The sequence below is a fragment of the Adiantum capillus-veneris genome, chromosome 13 (assembly GCF_014529385.1).
Source record: "Adiantum capillus-veneris isolate H3 chromosome 13, ASM1452938v2, whole genome shotgun sequence".
NCBI lineage: Eukaryota > Viridiplantae > Streptophyta > Polypodiopsida > Polypodiales > Pteridaceae > Adiantum > Adiantum capillus-veneris.
The window spans coordinates 30,339,958-30,362,761 of record NC_140943.1 but is presented as its reverse complement, the minus strand read 5'-3'; the positions used below and the strand labels follow the sequence as shown (position 1 = coordinate 30,362,761).

The window sequence follows — 22,804 nt, the reverse complement described above, 5'->3', positions numbered from 1 at the left end:
TCGTAATAGGAGCTGGCAACATCAAATGAAACATGAGCAAAAAGTTTGACTTTCGTTATCGACAATAGCTTTTAAAAAGATGTATCTTTGATTTAGGGGGTGGTTGAAGCCCCCCCTCCGCCGCCCCCCCCTCTCTAAACAATAGGTTTGGGTTTGTCAAGGAAAACGAAATAGTAGCGGAAGGGTTTGTTAGACTATGGGGCGAGCTCTACTTTCATTGAGGGCCCTCCAAAGGCAGTGCTAGCGGGCCTTTGGGGAAGCCCTCTAATCTATCCAAATTTCAAAGAATTATCTTGTTCAAGGGACTTATTTTAAGAAGAGAAGATTGGGATCATGGGAGCAATGCTAGCAAGAATCTTAAAAAGTAAACAAAAAGAGACTCAAAGCGGGCCATGTCATTGATTTAGAGGAAGAGGCGGGCGGACCTCTCCATTGTAACATTTGTTGCTTTGTGAGAGGGCGTGCGAGTGTGTGTGTTGAGGGGTCGCCCTTGCAGATAAAGCGACGCTCTCAACCTTCTTGCGTGTAGTGGTAAACGCACATAGAGCTCTTCGTGACCTGCATCTGACCCATACTTTGCATTGCACATCACATGGGCGCCTTTTGCTTGTGTTCCTGCCTTTGCAGGCGAGCACAATCGATGAGCTGCACGTGCACCTTGCTGCTGCTTTACCTTCTGCTGCATGCTCATCGCATTCATGGCATGATTGTCAGCGAGCTCATTCGTGAGTTCGCTCACCTTGCAAGCCCTGCCGCAAAGCTCCATCTCTCCCGAAACAGCTTCCCTGCAGGCTTTGTCTTCGGCACCGCAACCTCAGCTTATCAGGTCTCCCTTCTGTTGTTCTTTTGCCGTCAATGTCATATTGCTGTTTCCTGCATTTCTTTCATTTATGTTGATGCCAAAACACAAGAAGATTTAGAAATTTTCTCATGTAGAAAAACCGAGTTTTTTTCAGTGTTTTTCATACGATGCATAACATCATGAGCTTCTGCCCGAGAGGCACCGCATACCTAGCTAGCTACGATTGGGTCAGGGGACCCCCAGCCCCCCCATCGGGCCGGCGGTCCCCTGCCCCCAATCGTACCTAGCTAGGTATGTAGTGCCCCCCTCATAGAAGCTCATGATGTTGAGGTAAGTCACAATGTGAGAATTATTGTGAGAATTTGTCCAAAACTTCTTGTAAAAGATATCAAATTAAATGCTACCCTCATATCAACTTTAATCGAGTGTACATGTCTTGCCGTTGATCGATCCTTTCGAGTAAGTAAGTAGACAAGACCATCAATATGCACCTGTTGTGGGGCAAAGCCTAATTTGTGACCTATAAGTGATGCTTAACTATGAGGCTTGCATAAATTGGTTTGATCCAGGGATCCTTCAAAGTAAGTAGACAAGACCATCAATATGCAGCTATTGGGGTAAGCCCAATCTCCGACCTCTAAGTGATGCCTAACTATGAGGCTTGCATAAATTGGCTAAATTGGGGGTCCGCAATATCTTAAGGTTTTGAGTTCTAAATGGCTAGACTAATATGAAAAAGCTCACCTCCATGGAAGGTGCCCCTCCCCCCCCCCCCAACCTTGGTCCCACCACTTAAGTTGGTTTCTCCAAGCACAGCTTCTTTAATGAAGTGATAAAAGGTGCAAGCCAGAAGGGTAGATATGTGAGTGGAGTGCCATACTTCGATAGAACTGCATTCATACATCTCCATAGTCAACCAAAGGTTATGTCGGCGATGGGTCGTGGCACACAAGAGGTGCTGAGAGTAGCCTCGATCAGCTCTAGCTTCTGAATAGCTCACGCAGATCGGACGTAGCTACTCCGGGACATAACACGAAGGAAGCTTCATAATTTGATAAGATGGTTTCCACAACTGGGTGCAACTATTGCCATAGGTGGCTTATTTGCCTTGCTATGCTAGGCTCTCTTCCGATCGTACCCAACATTTATGGTGCGCTCTATTCTGTGGGCAAGTTCTATACTCACATTCTCACATTCAAAGCTGCGCTCATGCTCATTTCAAGCGTCCCTGCAAATTTGGGAGTTGGCATACTCTGCCTCATTTTTTCCATCTGCCAGAGTCTGTACGCCTGTTGGGTCTAGTAGGTAGTCAATTGCACTCAATTTTATCTCTTTTACAATTCATCGACCTCTCACATGTTGCAAGGAAATTGTCGAGAGTTGTCCTGGGTGATCGCTTTATGAATGTGCCCTTCAATTTTTCCCAAATTCCCAACGTACCCATGGCAAAAAAATTTGTAGCTGTTCATAAGAAGACTTGATGGTCTATCGATACAAGATGCTAAAACTAGAATTTGAGTCTGTTCAGTAGGCTCTCTAGATGAATTGCTTCATTATTTTTAGACATAATATTTGCCCTTTTTTGCGAGGTAATTTGTGACTAATTACATGCTAAGCACTCAAAACCGGATCTTAATTGTCAATAAAAAAGGAATAAAGATTAGGAAAATAAATACAAGGATATTTTGGTAACTTTTGAAATTTGGGGGGTATTTTGGTAATTTCCACAAATTAGAGGGGTACTTTGGTGATTTCCTCTTTAAAAAAATAATTAGACGTTTGCTCTGGGGTAATTTCAAAGAGATTTTTTTTCCAAATAGACGAATTTTTGACAATTTAACTCCATTTTCTTGAAGTTTCCAAGCGGACTTTCTGCTTCTCCCCCTCCCTTCAACCGGCTATTTTGATTGTTCAATTCAACCGCTCAAGGCTTAGGTGACGCACTTTTCCCGAACACTGACTTAGAGAGAGAGAGAGAGAGAGAGAGAGAGAGAGAGAGAGAGAGAGAGAGAGAGTGTTGAAGCACCTACTCTTTGTGTTCGGGAAAAATCATTTTTCCACACATACAAAATTCTTTTCCTTGATTTTGTCAAGAGGAAATTTTAGAAACTTTAGGTTATTTTTTGGGATTTTAACACTTTTTTCTCTATTTTGGGACATAATTTCTCCTTTTCACCTTTTCCTCAGCCGGCATTTTTGGAATTGGAACTGCACGATATTAAGCTAAGACACATTTTCCACAAACACCGTCCCTCCCTCGGCCACGTCTCACAAGAAGCTTGATCCAGCTATGTTCCCTGCAACCCCGATGACCTAGGTGGATAGTGCGGGGAGAGACAGAGAGAGAGAGGACGTCTACCAACCCATCCTAGATAGATAGATAGAGAGAGAGACATGTATCACGTGATGTACAAGTCGAGGCACAAAGAAATAGAGAGTGGTTGGCGTACTTATCGAATTACGTACGCGAGAGAGAGAGAGAGAGAGAGAGAGAGAGAGAGAGAGAGAGAGAGAGAGAGAGAGAGAGAGAGTGGTGTGCAAGGGTCATCGTCCACGAAGCTCGAGGTTGTTTTCAAAAGCTACAGAGAGAAGACATCTCTCCAAATACAATCACGTATACTTGCACCTTGAAGACCAGTGACATTACACAAGATGCTCATATGGGCAAAAGAAGTCACAATAATATTGTTAGACTTACTTTGTTGAAAGAAAGCTTTCTGCTTGGCTCTGCCTTCGTCGACACTTGGGTATGGCCAAGAAGCTATGTGCTATTTTTCGACAGATGCAAAGCGAGGATGTCTCTTTAGATGCAATCACATTCGCTTGCATCTTGAAGGAAAACATGGGAAGGTAGAGGGGGAGATCTGCGATGAGACGTCTATAACTTGGGCTCCAAGGCACGACACGACAACGAGGGAAACACATGCAATTATGGGGGTTTTTTCAACAGATGCAGAGAGATGGTACCTCTCTAAATGCAATCAAATACACTTGAATCTAAAAGCCATGTGGCATCACACAAGATACTGATATGGGCGATACCGTTTCACTAAATGTAAGGCTTATATAGTATATGTTGGCATGCCTAAGCACCACCAAAGGCGGTGTTGTTGCCAAAGGCCTTACCATTATACCATTCGTAAGAGCGAGCGAGACCCGCCGTCAAATTATGTGGAGAGAGAGAGAGAGAGAGAGAGAGAGAGAGAGAGAGAGAGAGAGAGAGAGAGAGCACTACAAAGCTGTTTGGCAACCAGACACAGTTCCTTTTTATCAATTTTACAATGAAAACTTAACCAATTTAACACTATTTTCCTCAAAATCTATGCGAGACAAAGAGGAACTCCATTGTCCTTAGGAGAGAGAGAGAGAGAGAGAGAGAGAGAGAGAGAGAGAGAACTTTTCTTGATTCCATTTTATGAAATTTGTTAAGAGCAAGAGGTTTGAAGATAGGAGGAGCCATGCCGTCGCCTTCGGAGGCAGCACCATTTTACATCATGCACTGTAAACAATGAAAGTCTCCCTAACCCAACGCAACACTAAAGGTTTCTTTTAGAAAGCCCAAAAGAAGAAGTGACTTTTTCTTATATCTATTAAGTTTATGTTTGTAACAACTAGGTACGTGTAGTCCCACATGGCAAGGCAACTTTGCGTGGAGTAGGTATGCACGCATGTCTTTTTAATAGGAATCTAAATGAGATGACAATTGGTTAGGGAGGAAAATCAAAAGGGGTGGGGTAGAGTCGTGTAGCTGGAGGTCACTAGGCTTTTGCAAGACTTTTGAGCTTGGAGTAAAGAAAGTTAACCTTTATCATTGGTTAAAACGAAAAGAAAAGAAATGGAAAAGGGCTAGCAATCCAGGTGGCAGGCATGGAGAAGATGCTCTCTTGGCTTTGGGGAGGAAAAATGAAAAAATGACACTCGGAGGGAGAGAGAGAAAGAGACATGCTGTGTGTCGACGATCGTAGAGAGAGGGGGAGAGATTTTATGTGCATCAAGAGAAGGCGGCATTATGATGGAGAGGAAGATTTTGTTGTGCACATTTCTGTCCTACAGCGAAATGAAAGCATTGCAACTGTGTGAGGCAGAGATAGATGGAGATGGCAATATGAGAGAGAGAGAGAGAGAGAGAGAGAGAGAGAGAGTCTGAGCCTTTTGGCGGAGGAGTAGGACGTGTTCGTGAAGGCAAGGAGAGGGAGAGAGTTTCTTGGTTTGTATCGTATCAACAGTGCGACAGTCGAGGGCTCTTGCATGGTGAGGCATTGAGTGGAACAGCTCACATCAAAGTTTATAGCGATGTTGTCTCCGTTGAAGCTGAAAGAATGCTTGTCACATAGCTGAAGTATGGGACCAGCTCCCTGTGAAAGTTATTTTGAATTTTTTCTTGAAATTACAGGTTCGGAGCAAGCATATATGTGATTACTCAGGGCGAATGTGGAGACAGACACTCAAAGTTTATAGCGATGTTGTCTCCGTTGAAGCTGAAAGAATGCTTGTCACATAGCTGAAGTATGGGACCAGCTCCCTGTGAAAGTTATTTTGAATTTTTTCTTGAAATTATAGGTTCGGAGCAAGCATATATGTGATTACTCAGGGCGAATGTGGAGACAGACACTCAAAGTTTATAGCGATGTTGTCTCCGTTGAAGCTGAAAGAATGCTTGTCACATAGCTGAAGTATGGGACCAACTCCCTGTGAAAGTTATTTTGAATTTTTTCTTGAAATTACAGGTTCGGAGCAAGCATATATGTGATTACTCAGGGCGAATGTGGAGACAGACACTGATATTCCAGGCACAGCAATGGAGAGCACTTAGCTATGGCCGCGGATTTGGGGGGGCAAGACGATGTTGGCAACAATAGGGGTTCTCTTTCTTTCGAACTGCAGGGTTAGAGAGATGTTGGAACTTGGATCGCTCTAAACAGAAAAAGCAGGGCATGCGACGAGGAGGAAAGAGAGAGCCAGAGAGGGAGACATGTCGTTGTGTGTCGACGCGACAGATATATTTTTTTGTCGGGATGTGAATAGGGGAAGCTCAGGGCAGCTCCAACACGATGGTGAGAGTGGCGATGCAGATGATCTGATGAAGGAAAGCTCTTGCTTCATGCTGCAAACCTCTTAGCATAGGGGAGGTCAGTCAACTGACGGAGCAATGTCGGAGGGAGGACGCTTGATGGGACAAGTCCAATAAATTAATTGGATTGCTCGATATCCAGAAGTTAGCCCAATAACAAAGCAACAAAGAGAGCACGAATCTCGCCAGATTCCACTTATTATGTTATACCTTTCTTACTTTTTCTTAATGTTCTAAAGGCACCTTCTAAGAGCCGGTCCCCGTCCTCTCCTAGTATTAATAGATTTACGCTTAAAATATATGGAGAGAAGAAGCATCTTGCAACATACTAAAACTTTTTTTTTTCAATTTACGCATTATGTGGGATAGTTGTACTTGGTGGAGGGCCCAATACAAAATTAGTAGGCCAGCGGGAAAATGTACTTTCAAACCCATACAATGCGTAGTAGCAGGTCGTAATAGGAGCTGGCAACATTAGATGAAACATGAGCAAAAGAATTGACTTCCGTCATCGACAATAGCCTTTAAAAAGGTGCATCTTTGATTTAGGGGGTGGTTGAAGCCCCCCCCCCCCCCCCCCCCCCCCCCCCCCCCCCAACACAACAACTCCCCGGCCCCTTGATTTAGGGGGTGGTTGAAGCCCCCCCCCCCCCCCCCCCCCAACCACCACACAACAACTCCCCGGCCCCGCACGAAACAATAGGTTTGGGTTTTCCTTGCCCGGCCCCGCGCGAAACAATAGGTTTGGGTTTGCCTAGGAAAACGAAATAGTAGTGAAAGCAGTGTTTGGGAAAATTCATTTTCTCAAACATACAAATTTCCTTTCTTGAGTTTGCCGAGAGGAAAATTTAGAAAATTAGGGGTATTTTTTAGGTTTTTTACATAATTCTCTCTATTTTATGGCGAAATTTCTCCTTTTCCCCTTGCCCTCAACCGGCATTTTTGAAATTGGAAACGGCACGACATTAAGCTGAGACACATTTTTCCTGAACATTGAGCGGAAGGGTTTGTTAGACTATGGGGCGAGCTCTACTTTCATTGAGGGCCCTCCAAAGGCAGTGCTAGCGGGCCTTTGGGGAAGCCCTCTAATCTATCCAAATTTCAAAGAATTATCTTGTTCAAGGGACTTATTTTAAGAAGAGAAGATTGGGATCATGGGAGCAATGCTAGCAAGAATCTTAAAAAGTAAACAAAAAGAGACTCAAAGCGGGCCATGTCATTGATTTAGAGGAAGAGGCGGGCGGACCTCTCCATTGTAACATTTGTTGCTTTGTGAGAGGGCGTGCGAGTGTGTGTGTTGAGGGGTCGCCCTTGCAGATAAAGCGACGCTCTCAACCTTCTTGCGTGTAGTGGTAAACGCACATAGAGCTCTTCGTGACCTGCATCTGACCCATACTTTGCATTGCACATCACATGGGCGCCTTTTGCTTGTGTTCCTGCCTTTGCAGGCGAGCACAATCGATGAGCTGCACGTGCACCTTGCTGCTGCTTTACCTTCTGCTGCATGCTCATCGCATTCATGGCATGATTGTCAGCGAGCTCATTCGTGAGTTCGCTCACCTTGCAAGCCCTGCCGCAAAGCTCCATCTCTCCCGAAACAGCTTCCCTGCAGGCTTTGTCTTCGGCACCGCAACCTCAGCTTATCAGGTCTCCCTTCTGTTGTTCTTTTGCCGTCAATGTCATATTGCTGTTTCCTGCATTTCTTTCATTTACGTTGATGCCAAAGGTATCAAATTAAATGCCACCCCTCATATCAACTTTAATCCAGTGTACATGTCTTGCCGCTGATCGATCCTTTCGAGTAAGTAAGTAGACAAGACCATCACTATGCACCTGTTCTGGGGCAAAGCCCAATTTGTGACCTATAATTGATGCTTAGTTATGAGGCGTGCATAAATTGGTTTGGTTTGATCCAGGGATCCTTCAAAGTAAGGAGACAAGACCATCAATATGCACCTATATTGGGGTCAGCCCAATCTCCGACCTCTAAGTGATGCCTAACTATGAGGCTTGCATAAATTGGCTAAATTGGGGGTCCGCAATATCTTAAGGTTTTGAGTTCTAAATGGCTAGAGTCTACTAATATGAAAAAGCTCACAATTATGTGCATATGTGCGAATGGGTCACCTCCAAGGAAGATCCCCCCCCCCCCCCCCCACCACCACCACCACCACCACAAACAAGCACCTTGGCCCCACCACTTAAGTTGGTTTCTCCAAGCACAGCTTCTTTAATGAAGTGATAAAAGGTGCAAGCCCGAAGGGTAGATATGTGAGAGGAGTGTCATACTTTGATAGAACCGCATTCCTACATCTCCATAGTCAACCAAAGGTTCTTACATCTAATTGTAATCTGTCAAGATTCACGATCCCGGGGCAAGCGATCTTGGCCATCCATCTACTGCCATTTCTTGAGCATGTAATAACTATCCCCAATGATTGGATGTTTGACAACTCAACTTTTGGAATCTGTATGGTCTTGCATTCTGATAACTACCATTGCTAGCCTAGAAGAGATGTCCAAAGCTCATATCATTGCGATCTCACCAAATGTTAGACTACCTTTATATAACTTTTGAGAACTTTCCACACTTCACAAGCTATCTCATTTATAAAATGATTAATAAAAAAAACGTTTCCATTGTTTTGGAAACTAATTTGTGTATTGTTAACAGCTTAATAATATGACAATGTGCTATAAAATAAATTCCTAGTATTTATCTTATGTAAAGAGAAATCAAACTTAGAAAAGTGCTAGCTTACATCATTGAATGATAACAGAAGCTCTTCCTTGAGCATCAAACATCATAGTGAGCATTGAAAAGGAAATTTCGAGTTTAATGGCGATGACAATATAGACGATACATTACCCTTGATGTGTCTATAAAGTGATGTTGAACGAAAACCTTTCATGAGATAATTTGTACAATTTCAGGTTGAGGGTGCTGTAAAACAAGATGGTCGTGGAAAAAGTATTTGGGACACGTACTCACATCGGCTAGGTAAATGGGTCTACTAGGTGCTCTTCTAGCATTTTCTTTTCAAGTTTACCATAAAAAGGTCACCATTTCCACCTAGCAACACCAAACTCACAGATGGCTTTTAATTGCATTTTGTATAAATCAACAGGAGAAGAAAATGGTGATTATATGGTTAATTTTTAATTAAGTCTTTGCAAGTCACTAACCTTGAATCAACGTTGATAGAACTTTGATAGTCCAATTTCCCCCCCCCCCCCCCCCCCCCCCCCAATCGTACCTAGCTAGGTATGTGGTGCCTCTCGAGCAGAAGCTCTTGATGTTATGCATTGCATGAAAAACACTGAAAAAGACTCCGTTTTCCCCTACCCCCAATCATGCCTAGCTAGGTATGCGGTGCCTCCCTCACAGAAGCTCATGATGATGAGGTAAGTCACAATGTGGGAATTATTGCGAGATTTTTTCCAAAACTTCTTGTGATAAGGCGTCTCTCCAAGGACCCAAAATCAACTGATAGTTGTGGGTTAAAAAACTGAACAAACTATTGTCTTAGCTTCTTGAGTTAGGCTTTGATTTTTTTTCATTTGAATCGTTTCTAATTAATTGTTTTTCAATTTGACCAATTTTAATTTATCCACTTTGCAGGTAATGTTCTAGACCTTACAAATGGGGACACTACAGATGACCAATATAATCGTTACAAGGTGATCATTGACTTTGAAAATTTGGACTCTCAATTTTAGTTTAATTAATATATTTATTTTCCATGTTATAGGGTGATGTAGAGCTTATGGCAAATATGAGCATCGATGCGTACCGATTCTCAATATCTTGGTCTAGAATCCTTCCAAGTATGCGTGTTTAATTCAAATGATATCAATGTTTCACATCAAAACTTGTCATGCTTGCTTGACCTTTTAACTGTGCAGGTGCAAATCAATCTATCAACCATGCAGGCATAAAACACTATAATGACGTTATTAACACCTTATTATCAAAAGGTTAGTGTTATTGAGAAAGTTAAGGCCAAAAATTTAGGTGTTTAATATCATTCTATCAATGTCTTAATTTAGTTGTACTGCAAAGCATATCAATAACGTATGTCAATTTGTAAGCTAGTCAATTGGCTATTACCTTTTGCAAGATAATCAGTTATTACTTTTTTTTAAAATTTTTGCAAGGTATACAACCTTATGTGACATTGTACCATTGGGATTTGCCTCAAGAATTACAAGATAAATATGGAGGATGGTTACACAACAACATCATGTAAGACAGTGTATTTGTTTGCTAATTGATTAAGCTTGGCCTGCTGTTCTATGAGGATATTAACATTCCCCAATATTCAAGTCAAGAATTATCATAATTGATTGAATTTTGAGTCTTCTTATCTTTAGAGCACGATTAATATGGACAAAAACATAAATTACAATTTGCATCCTTAATACTAATCCTTTGTATGTTGATGTTGATTTGCTTGGCCAGAGATGATTTCTTATTGTATGCCAACACCTGTTTTGAGGCCTTTGGTGATCGAGTGAAGCATTGGATTACAATCAATGAGCCTTATAGTTTTAGCTCACAAGGTTATGCAGGATTTGGCACCCAAGCCCCAGGAAGATGTTCTTTTCGACTAAGATGTGGTGAGGGAAATTCTAGCACTGAGCCTTACATTGTGGCACACCATGTTCTTTTGGCTCATGCTTCTGTCGTAGCCCTCTACAAAGAGAAATATCAGGTATAGTGTTGATTTTCTAGCTACAAATGTGGTGTAAGTTTGAACATCGCATAGTTAATAAGTGAGCAAAGTTTAAACACCATACTATTGTCTTTAAAAAAAAAGTAATTCCCACATTATGTGGGATGCTTGTATTAACGGAACAAGAAAGATACAAAGCTTCTGCTTGCAAAGCTGCTTTGCCATGGGGATTCCAGGACTAAAAGTATCTGGGGTTTACAAGGAGCCAACAACCCATACATACATATACTTAATAGAAAAACAAGCTGGAAGTTTAGTTCTTTTATTTCTTCTTGTTTTTGATCAAACTAGTACTGTTAGAAGACCAACCACATCAACAAGGTGACTAAGTAGATCTATCTTCTTATAGTAGACGTGCTAATTACTAATTGATTAAGGTTGTAGCCAATTACAATAACAAGTGTGATTCATAACAATGCTATTCTCATTTATTTATATTTTGATAATAGATAGGCACAACAAGGAGGCATGATAGGGATTACATTAGACTCAAGATGGTATGAACCTCTGAATGGAACAAATGACGAGGACGAAAAGGCATCCAATCGAGCTTTAGACTTTCATCTTGGGTGGTATAATGTCACTTTTTAAAACGACCAAGTTTAGTAATGTACTTGGTCAAATGAGTTGATTTTTTTTTTTTTCATGTGCTCAAGTAACGTTTAATCTAATTTGATAAATTTTGGAAGTATCAAATACAAAAATTACAATTTCAAGCTATGCACTGCAACAGGTTCTTGGATCCATTGATATTTGGGGACTATCCTAACTCTATGAAAGAGCTTGTGGGAGATAGGTTACCATCTTTGCAACATATAAACAACACAAAATTTCCTTTGAAAAACTCTTTTGACTTTATTGGCCTCAATCATTACACCACAAACTATGTGTACCCGGGTGAACCTTCCTATCTGATTGCAACTATTCATAACATCAACCCAGATGGCCACTTTGATGTTTCGTGTAGGTTTCTTTGTTGTAGCACTCTCCTAATCTCTTTATAGGAAAAATTGATGGTTTTACATTATCGGAATTTTAGGATCTCAAAAGAGCCCTCTAAGAATTTCATGCCAGTACCTCCCCTCCAAATTGAGCATTCAGTAAAATGTTTGCAAACAAGCTCCAAATTTTGTAGGGTTGGAGATTTTAATTCTACTCGTCAAGAGGTAGGCGCTCTTAATGAGTAGAATCTAAATCTGTACCCTCTTCAAAGTTTGGATATCATGGAGGGAAGATGATGGCATGGAATTCTTTAGCAAATCAGTTTGAGACCCCCAATAATGAGTGTTTTAAACATGATGTTTTGTGGTATAATAGTCCACTTGCATACTTGCACATGTATGTTTGTGTATGTGTAAGAATGGGTTTATGTATCCCTTATGTATGTATAATACGTAGCTCGTATGCGTGCATTGCATGTGCATTTGTGTGTATAGATAGTAGAGCTTATGTGCATGTTTTGCACATCAATACTTCTCTCATAACTTTATGTACCTTTTTGTTGTGGTTTCTATAGATGATCGTAACGGAAAAAGCATAGGCTCTCAGGTAAGAATTACAATCATACAAGGGAATCTTTTCGTGACAAACATGAACATGTGAAAGAATCTCTTCATTTCACATTCATTATTTAGATAGGCTTGACCACTTCCAAGAAGAAGGGGGATGTTATTGGACCTTGATAAATCAGGTTGAACTCCTCGGGCCTATAAGCTTGTAGCTTAGCAGTCAAATTTTTGCATAGGGGCATACAAAGTCCATACCCATGCTCATTCCTAGCGGCATTCAACAAGTTATTTAGGTTGAGTTAATCTATGTTTAACATTTTTATCATATTGTAGAGTCATGGAGCCACTTGGTTGTATGTTGTTCCTTGGGGATTCAAGAAACTTCTTGATTATATTCGTGTTCGATACAACAACCCACCAATTATTATAACAGAGAATGGTAATTATTTTCTACCCTAAAATTGCATTTCTAGCTTGGTGAAAAAGCTTGTTCAAAAACCACATCTTCAAAGATCTATTTAAGAATAAGAAGAATTCCAAAAGAACATTGATCATGTACATGAAGTCTGCTTAAATAGTAGGGGCATCTCTATATGGGCGATGCAATCAATGCATGTTGAAAATGGGGTTTTTTAAAAGCCATACTCACAATTTTAAGTGGACATGATAATTGATTCAACAAAGAATGTAGAACGAACCTCCAGTACTATGTGTGCTTTGAGAGTCGACTCGAATGTTTCTTGCTTTCTAGATTTGCTTCAAGTAACAATACTTGGTAACTTGTGCAAACTAGAATTGCTTTGTTTTGAAACCTCTCCCCTCCCACGACCAATTCATTTCTAAAGAAGAGCACCGCCCAAGTCCTCTATACCCATCTCCAAATTTTGGCGACAAGACCACGGGAGAAAGGGTAGATATTTAAAAAGATGCATTGGAGAAAATGAGGGATTGTTAAAAACAACTAGTCCTGTTAAATTATAGAAGTGTATGATGTGCATGTATGATAGAGAGACTAAGAAATGGTACTTGTGCATAAAGGAAGATTTATTTTTTTGGCCTTTGTAGGCTTTGGCCTATGCTTATGCTTTTAGGCTCCTAAATTAACACCTAAACTAGCACGATCTACCTACTTAAAAGGAGCATCTCTTAGCTAGATGCAACATAAACTACAATCTATACTATTATAATGGGGGAAGGGATTCCACCCTTCCCCTTGGACATGTGTCAACACCATGTTAGTCCGGCTAGTGTGGCCTATAGCCCTAGCATCACAACAAACAAGCAGAGAGAGAGAGAGAGAGAGAGAGAGAGAGAGAGAGAGAGAGAGAGAGAGAGAGAGAGAGAGAGAGGGGCGATCGGCATTACTAGTATCAAATAAAAGTTACCCAGAATTCTAATTATTATAATTTCTAGCTATTCATGTTGCCTCTTATAATTAAATGCAGGTTACGCGGACTTAAATGAATCACCTCTAATAAGTTTGGATCATGCCCTCAATGATCTTGAAAGAATCGAATACCATCAGGAGTATTTATCAAGCCTCCTTTCAGCTATAAAGTCTCTCTCTCTCTCTCTCTCTCTCTCTCTCTCTCTCTCTCTCTCTCTAACACACACACACACACACACACCCAAAAATATATAAAGGAAAATGTACACATGAATTCTTGTGATCAATATATTTTAAAACAAGTTAATTGAGACTGAAAATGGACGATCTTAACAAAAATAATGGAAAGAAATTATTACCATGAATGATTTATAACTATTTTGTGTGATATTAAATGAGTAGAAAACCCAAAAAGAAATTGTGAAGGGAACCGTATCATTTTTCAATTAGCGAAACAAGAGATAACTAATGATTATTTGAGTTGAGAGAAATTGCAACCTTTCAACTTGAAATTTAGAAGGTGTCAGAACTACTAAAGCTACTAACTTACAAACACCTTGTCTGAATATGGTGAAATCTACATTTTAAAGGTAAGAATTTGCAAAGAATTTCTTAAACCACTATTTTGTACTATGCAGGAATGGCTCGGATGTGAGGGGTTACTTTGTATGGTCATTGCTAGACAATTGGGAGTGGGCACTAGGATTGATACCAAGGTTTGGTGTCTACTTTGTAGACTATATGGACAATCTTAAACGCTACCCAAAGAAATCAGTGGCTTGGTTTCAACAATTCTTACAAAATTAGGCAACATAACAAATTGTACAATACTGGATCCTATTGAGCAACAATGAATTTATAAAAAAATTATTTTCTTGGTGTGATTTTATGTGAAAACTTGATAATTTGTGAGAGTGTTTTCTTGCCTTCCTCTTTGTTCTAAAATTAAAAATGGCTAACGTGTATAAGATATGTAAAAGTATAGCATTACACAATTAAAACCACATACATGCTACTATGAATCTCACAGTGCAAACACTAATGAGCCGAAAGGACCACTATGCCCACTAGTTGCATGTGTCTAGCTGAGTGCCCATTCTATTAACCTTATCACTAACCATTATTCTTTCCTCATGAAAGGGAGTTCATTAGGTGCCGCAGTGATTCTAGGGTAGGTTCATCCCTTCTTGGTCTTGTTACCCCCCCCCCCCCCCCTCTCTCTCTCTCTCTCTGCATGTACCATTCTCGGAGTAGGTTGTTTTCTATGGGAGACTAGGTGGGCTTTAGGCCTCTATCTACAAGATGAGATGAAACAAAGAGAAGAGCTACCAATCATAGAAGAAAATGGATATTTAAGATATACTAGAAGGAGATAGAGAAGATTTCGAGCTAACAACCAATTGATGATTTTTGAACCCAAATAGCATAGTTTGACCATAAAATCAGTGGTTAGTATACACATTGACTGGCCAAATCCAAACAAAAATTAAAGACAAATGGATATTAAGCTTTATAATCATTATCTCTCTCATTTTTTGGTGTGTATACATACATTTACTACCATAGAGAATATAACAAAACCATCACAACACACTTCAATTATAATAAAAATATCCTTTATGTATCGAAATTGTACTATATCAAAAAAATTCCTCTTATGTATGTATATTTTCACAAGAAATAATTAACCCTTACGTTGAACTCACTTGCTATCCTACATATTTTTTAGTGACCCCTCAAACATTTTTGGATGGATTTGATTCTATGAGGAGCATTTTTTGTCGCTTAATATCTCTTACATAAATGGCTCTTATGGTTACTACCTCTTACACCGGTATGGTTGCCATACTAACATTTATAGGTAGCCTAGTGTAGGTAGATGCATGACTAAATATATATTTTGTAGGCTCTATGAGGGTTGTGGTGCCAAGGGCTTTTTAAGCCAAACACTATAGTTCAGGTTACATAGTGTGATGTGGATTTGGATTGTTGGAGCTTCCCTTATGTAGCTTTTCCATGAATATGTATAGATTTAGAAGAGGTGCTTTGCTTGTTAGCTATGTTGGCTAGAAAATGTGCTGAGTCTATTTGACTCTATTTATGTCTAGTTTTATATAAATGTAATACTTTTAATGTTTATGGATGTTCATTTTTGAGTTGTATGCAAATTAATGCCAAAGTTGGACCAGAAATCTTCTGCATGACTTTCGTTTGTGGTTTTTGGTTGAGCTATTGCCAAGATACTACCAAAACTCTACGTGTGACCTTCACACGATCCTTTCTAGAATATGGCCCATTGCCGCCATTAGAAAAGAGGTATTTAATATCAAAGTGTTTGATGGTAGAAATTCCTCATTATGGAAAGATCACCTACAAGATGTTGTTATCTAAAAGAAGTAGCCAAAACCTTTGAGATGTTTCGTAATTCTCTCTATTTGCATATGATGGAACATCTTTATTACTACCAAAGGAAATTTTGTACATAGTGGTACACTAAAAATTGCTGGATGCCTAATAGGTTAATGTCTAAAGGGATTAAATGTAATCATATTGACCCTCTACTTAGGATGGTAGCAGATGGAATTCCAGGTTATGTGCACGGTTGAGTGAAGTTCATCAACCTCGCATTGTGGTTCAAAAGCAACTTGAAAGACATGGAAGTAGCACTTGATACCCCATTGTTTGTACCATCTGGCAGAGTAGTAGGTAATGCTTCTAACAAGGTGTGTATATGGTGGGATCTCAAAAAGCCTCAGCCCAAGAATATATTAGTGAATGTCGGCGCCAGTTTGAAGGTCATTCCTCTAAACTTTGGCACCTTCTTTGGCACCTACTTTAATTGTAATAAATTTGGGCACTTTGCTAGCTCGTGTCCCGCTGCCTCGATCACAACTCCACGCCCTATTGTTGGAGAAAAAGCCATTCCTGTAATGCTCCAAAAATGGATACTAAAACAAGGACCTGACTACTAAATTTTTCAAAGAATTTTGGGATGATCTCAAGTCCTCAATCATGTGAATGGCTAACCAAGCACCTTGGTTGATGGAGTCCTAGACTCAAGCATAAAAAGGGACCTCATCAAACCTATCCCCAAACAAATTTGCTACTCCCAATTGAAACATTGGAGTCCCATAACTATGATGTTAGTGGCTTATAGTTTTATTGCCAAAACTGTTGCCTCAGGATCTCTCCTCTCCTAGACAAAGCTATTACTCCCCACCAACATGAATTTATAAAGGGAAGATCAATCTATGATAACATTCTAAAAATAATGGTTGGCATAGAGTATGCAACCTTCACTAAGAAAGAATGTATCCTATTGCAACTAGATTTAGATAAAGCTTATGATATGATAACATCATCTCTCATTGAAGATGTCATGAAATCGCTAGGCTTTGGGCCGAGGACATGTCATTTGATCCACACCTTAGGTGCTAGGAGCCAATCTAAGCTTCTGTTCAATGAGAGAATTGTGGGTGCATTCAAGGTGAAAAGATCAATTAAACAGGGTTGCCTGCTAGCCCCTATGTTGTTTGTCATCGGATCTCACCCTCTGGCTACCGTGCTTGAAGACAGTGTTGCAAGGAGGGTATTCAAGGGCTATCCTTGCCTAGCAATGACCAACTTGTTGCAAAGCTCTTTGCGGATGACTCCCTTCTCTTGCTGAAAGATTTCCCTTAGGTGATTAGGAAGGCTTTGGAGATTGTGCAAACATATGCCTTAGCCTTAGGTTCAAAGTGTAATATTGAAAAATCAAGATTGATTTCACTCTCAAAAAATGACTCTTTCGATCCATCAATGTGAACTGGGGAGATAGTGCCAAAAGGGAAGCTATTTGGGCACTAGGAACCCCACTGGGATGGATATAACCCACCAACAAATATTCTTATGGGTCTTGGATAAGGTAAGTAACAAGATGCAAAGGTGGGAATATGTGCTTCTCCCCTTCCTAAGCAAATTGCAAGTGATCAATTTGTTCATACTCCCATACATAGCCTTCAATGGTCCATTGCTTAAGTTGGCCAAATGCAACTAGAAAGAATTTTTAAAACCGAAGAAAATATTTCAATGGAAAAAAACCACCAAAGAATCGATGCCCTGGTAATGGATTAGATGGGAGTCCATTGCAAGACCAGTAGAGCAAGGTGGTATTGGGGATTAGATGGGAGTCCATTGCAAGACCAGTAGAGCAAGGTGGTATTGGGATCCTTAACCCTAGTACTCATGCGGAGGCCCATTGTGCCAAATTTGTGGTAACAATCACGAACCACGACCAGGTTTGGTATATTATGACAAAGGAAATGATGGAAAATGCTAAATTGTGCTCACAATGTGGTCAGTGGAAACGACTTGAAATGCACGACAAATTTCTTGCCCCTTGATGGTCAGGCCTGAGACTTGGGGGCATAATGGGCTAGCTAGTTTGGAAATGTAACAGAGAAACGAAGGCCTTGGAATGGGAAGAGATAACAAGGAATTTTCACAAATCTATAACTTACCATTTTCCTTGGCTATCTAAGGTGGGAAATATCCTATTGAACACATACTAGGGGGGAGTTTTGGGAAAAATAAATAACAAAGGACTTCGATGACTGAGCCATTTTTGGGACAACAGCAACAGAACATGGAAAGGATCAGACCAACTGGCTACCCAGTTCCACCTTAGTGGTACTTAACGAGTGTTGGTCAATAGAGCTTTAGAATGGCTAGAGAGAATTTATCTACTTGCTTTGTGAGTCCAAGTTTGAGTGTAAAGCATGGTGGTGGCCCACAAACAGACATTTCCTAAAACTCCAAAACAACGGTGTTTACCACACCCTTATGGTTTTGACGGATTGTTTTTACCCTTATAATAGGTTGTGGGGTAAGCATTGGGTAGAATCAAGATGGGTGTAAAAAGGAAAGAACATATGGTGCCCACCATGGCTGCATAGGATGAAGGTTTTTTTATGGAAGGTACTATGGGTGAAGGTTCTAGCCAGAGGTGTTGTTCCAAATAGATTCTTGCAATGTGAAAAATGGCTAGTGAGGACCTCCTTCACTTATTCAAGGAGTGCCTAGAAATTTGTGGCTTGGCAGGGAAGATTTGCAAACGGATTCAAAAGACCTAGAAGATCAAGTTCTATAAGAACGATCTCTTCCTGGGAGGGAAAGTGTTGGAAATCCAAGAGATGCTTATTGGTACACAAATTGTTACACTTTGCTACTTTAAGCACGTATGCAAGGGCAAGAATTGTTGGATCTTTGAGAACGTGTTGGAAACAACTAGTTTCATGGAGATTATATACAAAATCAGGGAAGCGGTTGTTGCCACTGAGAAATGGAAGAACTCTAAAGAGTGGAATAGGGCAATTGGGGCTGCAATGACTGACTTCTATGTTTGATTGTATGGGTCCTTGCTTATGTCTAGGGTTTCTCCAAGTGTAGCCGGTCTTTTCTTTGGTGTCCTTTTGATTATCGTGGGGTGCCTCCCCTATCGGCCAATGCATCACCAATGTATCTGTGGTATGTGGGAGATGTCATGGCTTGTTTGGCAAGCATGGCTTGAATTTGTTTTTTTTTTTGGATTAAGCTAGTATAATATACTCACCATTGTGAGTTCTGCCCAAAAAGGAAAAGGATGGTAGCAGATGGGAATGTATACACTAAGTGATGAATTTTCTTGTGACAATTAATGTGAGTGAAATAAATTTAAAACTTGACAATGGATATCCATTTGTTCCTAGCAATAGGTGGCAAGTGCCGAACCTCATAGAGAGAGTCTGATTTTCAATGGCAACTAGATTGTATCCTTTACACATGCTTTGGAAATGGCTCATAGAAAATTCAAAAGGGACCTTAGTCTTGGATAACTATGGCTTTATCCATTACATGTATATATAATCGAAGATCATGTTGTGAACATAATCAAGTAGACCTTGTGGGTAGGCCATTTTAGCCAAAATGGAATGAAAGCCTTATCTTGTTCAGGTTAATTTCTTGTGTTCAATTTCTTAGAGTTTGAACCCTGTGATCATAAAATATATGGCAAGCATGATAGATCAGCTCATGCTAGTTTGATAAGCAAAAAGAACCTTGAGAAGGTAGACCTAGTGAATTTGGATTTGGATGGGCCTATGCTTACCGGGTCATTATAAGTGGTGTTGCCATGTCCAATATGCTTATGCAAAGTTTCTATGTCTTTTACCCTTGTTCAAACATTGAAGCTTTCATCTTAGGTACATACACATCAAGAGTAAAAATTATACCCACCTTTTTACCTTGAGCAATGAGCTTCTTCTTGTATTTCACTACATGTAGATCATCAAAGCTGAGCCTGACCTACAAACCTTGATTAACCATTTGACCATGCACAATAGACACTAAGTTATTTGTAGTTGTGAGTACATGCGATACATGAGCCAAATACTTCAACTTTCCATCTGTCTCCCTAGCCCAGTCACCATGGGTGGTCATAAGATTCAATGCACCTAAATCCACCTACCATATAATATTATCACCACAATTAAATACATTTGCATATATAATGTTTTTTTTTTCAAGAAAAAAGATCCTTCCATTACTTAAGAGTAACTGCCGAAGGCTACAAACCACCTCTGTGAGAGAGGGCTACACAAAAAACATGGGGGAACTCTCCCAATGAAAAAAGTATGTAGAATGAGGGCTAGATCACGGGAGGAGGAAAAAGCCACACTAGTGGCTAGTAGTGCCATCTAGGCACACCCTGAACCATGGTGAAGAAAGGCCTTGTGTGACAACATTGCAAGAAAGCCGCTTGATGCTCCCACATGCGATCAAAGCTGCCTTGAAGTCTCTCAAACTGACCCCCCAGTGTATGAATCACTCATGAATCAGCTCTAGCCAAATGTTACAAACAGTTTGCGATGGAATATGGCAAACCTCAAAGATGCAAAAGTAGTGGGCGCGCCAGATGAACCAGAGTGCTAGGCCGCGTATGAGCTCCCAGTACCACTCTCGGGATGAGCTCTATGGCAAGTGAAGTGTAGGTTGACCCTCTTGGATCTATATCATGCTAATGGTGGAAGCTAGCTAACTCAAAGTGGAGCGCGGGGCCTATGAGAGTGGACCATGCTACAACACCCCAAGTGTATTGTCAGGCTGTGTAGAGAGTTGGCATCAGCCAAAGAACCCAAAGCCAAACTTGTTGTACCATAGGACAATCCCACAAACAATGATGTTGACTCTCTAGAGGATGGCCACATGCTGAATCTCTAAAGGATGGACACATGCTGCTGAGAAGCCACTATGTACCAACCAACTCCCAATTACTATATCCATGTGTGATACTAGCCACTAAAGTGTAGTACCTCTCTTTGGCTGCCTATTGTCCCACAATCACTCCCAAAAGCTTGACAATAAATTCAGTACTATGAGACTCCCTTCCTGCCAGTGAAGAAGTGTTGCAGCCGGGTGAGCCTCTCTCTATGTTGTCTTTATGTGTCGCCCCAAGTGAGTTGTGTACTAGGGAAAACGAAGTCCCTGGGTGATGGGCTGTAGAGAAAGGATCCTGCTAGAACCGCTCTCTTGAGTCCTACTGCACTTGTACCAAAGGGCCTCTCTCCCAAACCTAAAGCTACTAGTGTCCTAACTCAAGATCTATTGGGTCAAGATCGATAACACATGTCCTCTTGCAGATGCCCACAACTTGAATCCTTTGAAAACAACAATCTGTAGCCTATGGTGCCTCTACTAAGACTCTGTGAAGATGATCCTCTCCATGAATATCAAAAAACATGTGGGGAACTGTCTCTAAGCAAGCCTAACTACAATGAGGACCTCCAGGCGTGTGAAGGCCCCCATCCATCTGGGAGCTATTACCTCAAGAGGGGTATGCCACTCAGCTGGTACAACCTCTGTAAAATTCTAACACATGCTCTACACCCCCATCATACCTTGTAGCTGGATGCTCTGAACCTCCTTGGGAAGATATGAAAATTGTAGCTAGTCATTGAAAGTGCAGGGTGGACCCTCTACCATGGGACCCAAACAAACATGAGGCCTATTGCCAAACCAAATGGCCTCTCTGTGTACTAACCATGGGTTCTAAACAAGAGGCTTCCTCAAGTGATCCTCCATGCAAGTGGGCTAGTGTTGCTCTAGGACACTCCACAGCTGCTCACAAGACCTAAGCAGGATTGTAGTAAAGCGGTCCTCCCAACTCCTAATCATGCCAACTCGGCACATCTCTGTAAAAACCCACGTGATGGAGGGATCCAAGGGCCACTTGTATGAGGGACTCGATCATGAATTCATTGTAGCAAAACTCCTTCTAGGGCTCATTCCTTGGAAGAAGTCCTCTGACCACAAGCTTCCCAAGGAGGGCTCTGCTCTACTGTCTTGGGTCAATGATCCCGAGCCCACCCTGAGAACATGGGAAAGTGATGACCTCCCATGACACTTTGGCATTGGTTGACTAGGTGTCATGTCCTGACCACGAAAAAATAATGATCATTCTCTCTAGCTATCTGATGAAGGAGCTCAAAAAGATCCAGCAAGACGTGATGCAACACATAGTAGCCAAAAGCACCTTGTTGGACAATACCATTCTTCATGCCAAAGAGAGTCATGCAAAAATCCAATGAAGCAGCTTTCTCCTAATGGAGAGGAAGAGAAGATCATTTTGCTGCTATTTGGAGAGAAATCCAAGCAATCTGACAACCCAAATAATGTACAAAAGTCCCTGGGGGAATCCACTTGAAGCCCTCTCTCGATGAACAGTCAGGCAAAGGAGCACTACCAACCCAAAAAGCCATTGTCTTCCTCCAGTTGATCAGTGCCCCTGATGCATGGAAAAAGACCTCAAGAGCCTGCTCACACCTGTGTAGATTGGCCTCATGGCCCTCCAAGTACAATCCTAACTTAGCGTCAAGCAACCCGTCTCCCCTAATAAGGAGCTCTAAACCATGCAAACCAATCTCCTATGACGTCAAAAATATATATGCTCATCACCTCAGCATAAAAGAGAAAAAGGAAGGGGGAAAGAGGGTAACCCTATCTCATCAAACGTGTGAGCAAGAAGCGTTCCCCTCTTCCCCCTAACAAGAGCACTTGGTTGTGTGCACATATGTAGAGAGATGAAACTCCTCTAATCCAAGCATATGAAATCTCATCCTACGTAGAGTGCCGTCCAAGAAATCCCAGTCGCTCTTTTGTAAGCCTTCTCAAAATTGAGAAGGAGTATCACAAAATTCTCTCCTTGGAGATGTGCAAGAGCAGACACCTCCCAAAAGGTCAAGATGTTGTCAAGGATACTACGCTTCTTGAAAAAACCCATTTGAG

General features: G+C 41.0%; 2 protein-coding genes across 4 annotated transcripts; both read left to right on the top strand.

Annotated features, from left to right (window-relative positions):
• The first annotated feature begins 694 nt into the window (after positions 1–694).
• LOC147443755 (beta-glucosidase 44-like) lies at positions 695–6,172 on the top strand. The gene is made up of 2 exons (XM_086526553.1): positions 695–826; positions 5,196–6,172. The coding sequence occupies exons 1-2, from the start codon at positions 704–706 to the stop codon at positions 5,301–5,303; spliced, it is 231 nt and encodes a 76-aa protein (XP_086382679.1). The 5' UTR covers positions 695–703; the 3' UTR covers positions 5,304–6,172.
• Positions 6,173–7,161: 989 nt separating this feature from the next.
• LOC147443754 (beta-glucosidase 40-like) lies at positions 7,162–14,386 on the top strand. Of its 3 annotated transcripts, none has more exons than XM_086526550.1 (13): positions 7,162–7,520; positions 8,808–8,874; positions 9,496–9,554; positions 9,626–9,701; positions 9,780–9,851; positions 10,032–10,119; positions 10,336–10,588; positions 11,063–11,181; positions 11,343–11,572; positions 12,126–12,157; positions 12,451–12,556; positions 13,563–13,674; positions 14,143–14,386. In XM_086526550.1, exons 1-13 carry the CDS (start codon positions 7,287–7,289, stop codon positions 14,309–14,311), a joined length of 1,617 nt encoding a protein of 538 aa, XP_086382676.1. In that variant the 5' UTR covers positions 7,162–7,286; the 3' UTR covers positions 14,312–14,386. The 3 variants fall into 3 exon arrangements, with proteins under 3 accessions (XP_086382676.1, XP_086382677.1, XP_086382678.1); XM_086526552.1 differs by having other exon boundaries at positions 7,481–7,520; positions 8,808–8,891; XM_086526551.1 differs by lacking the exons at positions 8,808–8,874; positions 9,496–9,554.
• Positions 14,387–22,804: the final 8,418 nt, after the last annotated feature.